At 39.0% G+C, this 7,265-nt stretch overlaps 1 protein-coding gene across 1 annotated transcript in view; it reads right to left on the minus strand.

Moving 5' to 3' along the window:
• The window catches only part of LOC103781201 (catenin delta-2), a gene marked incomplete at both ends in the record, with an annotated part of 64,246 nt that extends 57,746 nt beyond the window's left edge, over nucleotides 1-6,500 (minus strand). Inside the window, one exon of the mRNA XM_008948905.1 lies at nucleotides 6,287-6,500. Coding sequence (XP_008947153.1) covers nucleotides 6,287-6,500 — 214 coding nt within the window. The remainder of the gene's footprint in view (nucleotides 1-6,286) is intronic.
• Between the last annotated feature and the right edge of the window lie 765 nt (nucleotides 6,501-7,265).

Here is a 7,265-nt window from a genome sequence, read left to right on the forward strand (position 1 = left end):
AAGTATCAAATGCTGCTCATTAATAAGGCCTTTCGCTGGACAAATTTCCTTATACTTGCATTGCTTCATTACAAAATTTGAATATAACCAAGAAATGGGATATTTAATATGATCCACACTGGAACGACACCTAATATAAAACTGGAAAAAAAAAAAAAAAAGGCTATAACAGAGATTTTTATGAACTACATCAAGGTGGAATATTATCAGAATACAACTCACGGAAGAGTTTGACTCTTCTTTGCTGAAGTCTCTGGGAAGGTCACCTCAGAGGGGGGTAAACCAGCCTTTACTCATATACAAATCACATTTCCAAAGAGCAATAGGGCTACAAATAGTTGCCATCTCTAAATGAATGTTTATATCACAATAAAATTTCACATCTGTGTTTACACACTCCAGTAACTAAGCTAATGTCAAGGACACTTTTGCAGAAAATTATTAAATTGATAAACTGCTTCAAGACCCTAAGTACTAAATAGTCATCCCTTTGCCATAACATTGTTAAATATGATTTATTATACAAGAAATCACAAGTGTAATCCCTTACAAAGTCAAATTAGAAAATAACATCACAAAGAGGAAACAACTGCAGATGTGTGCTTTTGACTTTGGGATCACTCAGCAAAGGAATTGCCATTGTACTGGTCTTCCGCTGACCGCCTGCCCAACTAGGAAGGAAATTATCATTAACGGGCAGACTGTGAGCCAGATCCCTCCCTCTAGTCTTAGATCAAATGCGAGAGATCCAAGGTGGCCCATCACTGAAGGAATGAATAGATCAATATATTCACTCATGACACATAATGTAGCAAAGAAGGGAGCAAGTTGATTCCAAAACAAAGCGACGGGGAAGGAAGGACCCAGGTGATCAATCAAAACCCAATCACACAGTAATTGCCAGAACTCCACATAATTTCTCTCCTCTCTCAAGCTTGTCCTGCCATCACTGGGAACTCTACTTGCTGTGAAAAGTCAGGGAGCCCTTTCTGAGAGGGGAATCCCCACACAGCACATGCACTGTACAGACAAACCTCCCAACCCCACTGCAAGCAGAGTCAGCTCTTATAGAGGTGGCGTCTTGCCCCACTTCCAAGTTAATGTGGAAGGCAGAGGCACCTGGTGGTGATCTCCTAGTCAGTTCTCACCCAAGGCTGGCCAGACCCTGGGTGAAAAGCAGTCAGGAGGGTCTTTCTTGCCTGGTTGTTGACATCATCCATATGCCAATCCTCATTCAGGACTGCGGGTTTAAACCCCAGCACTTCAACTAGGAGGTCAAGAAATCTAAAGAACTAGCCAGAATTACCATAAAATAAAATTCATAATAAAACTTCCACTGAAGCAAGCCAAAAGCTCCATTTAAACAGAACACTCCCTCAAACCAACTTTACACATCACTGCAGGCTCACCAACTTGAAATTGCACTGATTAGCAAAAACACATGCAAGGCTTAAAGGGACCTTCTGGACTGTCTTGACCAACCTGCCAACAACTTACACACAAGCTAATAAGCAGTACGCAGTCAAAATGAGGCTTAAACTGTAGCAGTTACCTCAAACCAGATAGATAGATATAAGGAGTACAACATATAATTGCTTTCAGTAACACTGACAGACTATCAGTAAGGTCATAAAAAACTAATTATAAACATGTGGCATCTACTGAAAACAGAACAGAAATGTAAAACAACAACATAATAATGTTGCATGGGTGACAACAGGGGACCAACCAAGCTAAAACAAACTGGCCACAGCTGAAATTAAAAACACCACTAATAATTATTGGAATCCAAATACCTGGGAAGTAAATGAAAAATCTTTTCTGCCTAGCCTGACCATAAGCCAAATACACTTAGGCAATTAGTGCTTCTTTGAAAGGAACATTATGTACAAAATGTCTTATAATTTTCTGCAGGAATAATTCAATCAATAAAAAATGTAAAGGAAACATACAGTATATGGCTATTTACCTATAATACATATGTACAGTGTTAGCTTATGCTTTTAAAATTTGTTAAAAGTGTTAATTTTCAGTATTTGTATATTTTCAGTAGACAACAGGAAAATCTCTGACACCTTAATGTCAACCAAAATTAGCAACAGGCTAGCTGCCATCACAGGAAAAAAAAAAAAAATTCCATTCCCCTGTCATTATTTATCGCTATATTTCTTTATCATCATGTGCTTTCTGAAAGTGGATCATCCACTTCTACCTTTCAATCAAGTATGGTACCTACAGTTTGAAAACAGGTGATATAGAGTCATACAAGGAGCCTCTTTAAATGGAGTAGTTTTGAATTTAACTACTTTATTGTTCACAGGCAGAAACTGTGTTTCTAGTTGTGCTGGGTTTTGTTTGTCACAATGAGAAGAACAGCAGTTTAAATCAGTTTGTCTGAGACAGACACCCGCTCATCAGTGGAGCTGATGGAACAAGGAGCAAGCGTAGGTTGAATCCAGCAACAGCTGCTTGACCTCACCTTCTCCACAAGACACCAGTGGCTTCCTGTGTTATCCTTGCTAACACTTCACATTTTTCATGTCATACTTTATTTTTCCTTGTAGTAAAACAAATGGAAACAATGATAAAATAGAATTTTGTGCAAGGGTTCATAATTAACTCAGGAAAGGCTCGAGAATCAGTAATCAGCTGGTCATTGCCATTATTAACAAGTTAAAACATTTTTTTCTACTATCTGCAGGATCTGTGTTAATTTTGTACTTTCTTCTCACCTATTTATCTTTATTAGGAAAGTGTTAACATTTAATTCTTTTGAAATAGAAGGCTTTTCTTTTTTCCCATTAACAGGAGCTATTGCTGAAACTCGTAGCACCTTGCTGGGGTGAAAAGATGGCTAAATTAGAGTACAGTGCAACCAGCTTACACCAATTTCTTTTCATTTACAAACCTACATGAAACAAGATACTGTAATTGTAATGTCAGGTTCTCCTTGAGTCTCTGGAAATTACCAGAGGCTGTAGGCCATGCTGGAATCTCAACCTCTATCAGAATATTTCACTTCTGCATAAATCTATGTATTTATTGGTATACCTCATTTATCCAGGTTCTTCTAGTAAAAACAGTGGCTGTGAAAGTGTTTCTGGAGGAATAATCTTTCATTATCTTAGGAAATATTTCGTGGGCATTAGCACAATTTAATTTCCAACAGCCAGGCAGTACAATTCCCTCATGGCTTCTACATGGGAGCCTGCACTGAAACCACTTGCTCCACTTCAGAAAGCCTTGAAGCTCTATCACTTTGCAATAAAGTTCTGTTTGTGCAATCCAAAAATTTGAGCACAGTAAGGTTTTCCAGTATTAGTCTGAGTGAGACCTCTGCTACAGAAGAGGAGAAAGACGAGATAAAGGAAGAAGTGAAAAACTCCATTTTGGAAAAATTATGGCAGAAAGAAATCTCTGGAAAAGAAGAAAAGCCACAAGTAGTGCTGAAGGCAAACCCAACAAGCAAGGAGCTGCTGGGATAGAAAGCCGACCTGTGGGTTTAAATGCCCTTTGAAGAACAGTCTTGAGATAGCTGGAAATTGAAATTATAATCTCCTTTGAGACAAGCAACAAGAAGGAAGAAAATGCGTGTTTGAGGAAGGAACTAATATCCTAACTTTTGCTCTGGTGGGCATGTGCTTCACGGTACTGGGGGCAGGTGATGAATGCTTTGCTAATGTTCAGACACATCCAGCTGCTAAAAATCTCTCCTGCCCATATTTCTTGCCTTGCAGCTCAGAGTGATTCACACCTTTGTCTTGACAGATTTCTGGACTGGTCATTTAGACTTGATAGGCTCAGTTCCCCATCTGTACGACCGAGATAATGACACTTGCCCACCTAAAAGAAGTGCTCTAAGCAAAAACGCTGGAGGAGTATTTGGGGCAGTGATGACAGAGCCTATATGAATTCCTAAGCCAGGAACAGAGTGCCATCTCTAAAAGTACCAAGCAAGAACAGCTTTTATGTAGACAGGATGCACAATGTGAACATGAGATAGAAAGGCTCAAGATATTATGTTTATTCCTAAACCTAAGACTTGCTATTGTTTCCTCTGTACATCCTGCAGGCTATGGTGGCATCACTGGAATAATTATCTTCCTGACACTTCAACTCATGAAGGGTGGCAGGAAGCAGAAGAAACTTCTTTCATTTTCCCCTGTGCCCACCACCAAGTCAAACTTTTTAATCACTGAGGCAGGTGCTGCAGGAGCTCCTCTCCTTCCCTAGAAAGGACAGAGGGAAGAAATTTAACTGGGGTAGCTGTCATGCTACAACACTTGACAAAGCAGCAAATGAGAACTGATTGAGATGCACAATTCCAGCCTGTTTCCTGAGAGATGCAAGACAAGATGTGCAGCTATGAGCCTTGGTTTGGAAAGGAGCTTTGCAGAACACTACAATGACCAGGTTTGCATTTTCAAGCCAAGGTCCAGCAATTTGTATTCTGAAAGGCATGAAACCCAGCCAGGGCAAGCAATGACCTTCTAGGATGTACTGGCTATTAAACCCAAAAGCTAATATAAACACAGGCCCAGAAATAAATTCTTGAAATACCAATGGCTTTGATTCCATTCCTCAAGTTCACCATCTTGCTCTGCTCCCTTTTCATAGAGATCCAGCACTCCTGATGCTTACAATGTAAGCTGAAGGTACCCATAAAAAGTCTGGATACTGCCTACCCTTGATGGTCAGTACCTGCTCTTCTTGGTAGCAGCTGTTTGAGGGCATGCTAGCACAGACATTTTTTCTTTCTGTGGGAATTCAGGAAAATTTAACAACACACTGTGCAAGGGAAGGAATGTAAACTACAGCCTAGTATCTTTTCTTTAAATGACCTAACAACATCACATGTTCTGCTAAACAGACAGCAAGGGAAGTGCAACTGCAACTGCTGAGGTGCACTGCTGATGTTCATTAGCAGTTTGCCACCTACTACTTAGAATAAATAGGCAGAAAGTTCCCTGGAGCCAGGGCACAGACAACCATGAGACAAACAAGTATGTTGAATCCAAAGTGGTGGCTACACATTATTAGAACTGTCAGTAATTCTGTCACTCTGCAGGAAGGACCATCCGAGCTCACATAAGCCAGTATCTCTGTCCCATTAATCCTGCCTAACAAACACAACTTCATAAGTGCTGTAACTAAGAAAATTAAATATAAAAATCTACATTTAATAAGCACCATGCAGTTTATTCAGAAACCCTAGAAGAAGGAAATGAGAGACAATCTAAGGACAGTAATCTCATCAATTGTATCCTAAATGAGTGAGCAAATTTTTAAATGTATAAGCAATTTCTGCAGAGCTATAGATGATATGTACATAGATAAATGTACTCTGATGCTTCTACGACAGAAATGAGAACTTTTCTTACATGTTTTAGTAGGAAAACCATAATGGAAATACAAGCATTGTATCACAGGATAATGAAAAGTTCTTAAGATTTTTTATTTGTAGCATTAAATTAATCACCACATTGATAGTAGCAATCAAATAGAATGAAACCACAAAGTGAAAAAAAAAAAAATCTAGTTCCTGTTTTGCATTTTAAATAGGATATCTTAGAGGTATGGTGGAAAAAGCCCTCCATTTCAGATCTGCACTGTTAGACAGCATTTTGGTATTTCTGACACCATCCTCTCTCCTTGAATTTCATAAGGGAGAAAGTCCAAACAATCTTTAAAAGATCAGATTCTACTACAACAAGGAAAGAAATAGATCCTGACACTGCTTGAGTGCCCTATGTCCAACATACATCACATAGCATGCTATCAAATTTCAGCAAAAAGGCTTCAGAAGTTGATATTGTCCATCCCTCCAACCACATGACAGATTAAAAAAAAATCCTAACAAATTCTCCTTCTCACTACATAGTATATAAAAGAAATTAATAACAGCCTCTAAGAAAATTCAGTGAAATCCAACTTCTGCATAGACATCTCTACAGCAAATAGGAGGGAGAGCAGAGGGAGAGCAGGGGATTCCCACCACCACATATCTGTGTATGGAGCACATCCCCTGCCAGAGCATTCATGGCTAACCAAGAACAAAGTGATCAGCAGCTCTAGGTGCAAACCATGCCCACATCTGTAAACTGTCTGCATGATATTGAATAAAGCCATTCATATATTACATATACCCAAAGAGCTTGGAAGTGTTTTGTTATGGCAAAGAAGATGGTAATAAAATAGTTACTGATGGAGCAAGTGGTATGGAGTACAGAACTGTGCTGGCAGGGCTGATACAGCATTTGAACAAAAAATACTGAAAGATTCAAACCTGTGACCAGTTCTCTGATTTCCAAATCTGTAGTCTTCCGGAGTAGCCGTACTAATGCTGGGATACCACCACAGTTTTTCAGAGCTATTTTGTTGTCATCATTTGCCTTCCCATACACCAAGTTTCTCAAAGCTCCACAGGCACTACGGTGGACTTCTGTCATCCGATGGTCCAACAGGTCCACCAGTAATTGTATCCCGCCTTGTCTTCTTATCTGAAACAGGCCAAAAGTGACAATCATAACATTAGGGAATGAACTCTGGTATTACATATGGTATCCAATGTAATTAAGCTGTGGTTTATGCAGGTTATGTGCCAGCAAAGGTATGCTTGTAGCCCTGTAAAGGTGCTATGTTACATTGCTTTGATTCCTACTTTTCTTTTTTTTTTTTTTCAGTGCCAACACAACTGTACAGTGACAAATCTGAACCTCTACAAAAGCAGCCAGAAGTTAGTCAAGATTTGCCTCATCAATTTTTCTCAAGGTTCAGCAAGTTTTGCCTTGTCAAGGGTTTCCGCTGTGCTGGAGATACACGATCTGCTTCAGAGTGTAACACATCACAAGCCAGAGGAAAAAACACAAGACTATGGCAGACAAAAGAAAAGCACTTAATGTAATAAAGTTTTTAGCAGTCCCTCATTTTTACATTTATACTGTGAATGTGAAAAGCTACTGTAGCATCTACAAGGATGTTATAACAACAAAATTAGGAAAAGCAAAGATGAAAGGAAAAGGAGGAAGTCTGCACAAACATAAGGACAAGGATGATGGATAAATTGTGGAAACCTTGTTCTATTATGATTGAGGGAGACTTTTAAGAAGTATCTTATATAAAATATCATTCTAGAAAAAGCACAAAAATATTGAGACAAACGATCAAGAGTACCAAGGACAAATTATTATTAAATTCTTTTGCAACAAATGCATCTGTATTGTTCTCTGGCACTATTTGCTCCACACACAGTAACCAGTCTTTCA

The sequence above is a fragment of the Merops nubicus genome, unplaced genomic scaffold (genome assembly GCF_000691845.1).
Source record: "Merops nubicus isolate BGI_N331 unplaced genomic scaffold, ASM69184v1 scaffold2691, whole genome shotgun sequence".
Classification (NCBI taxonomy): Eukaryota; Metazoa; Chordata; class Aves; order Coraciiformes; family Meropidae; genus Merops; species Merops nubicus.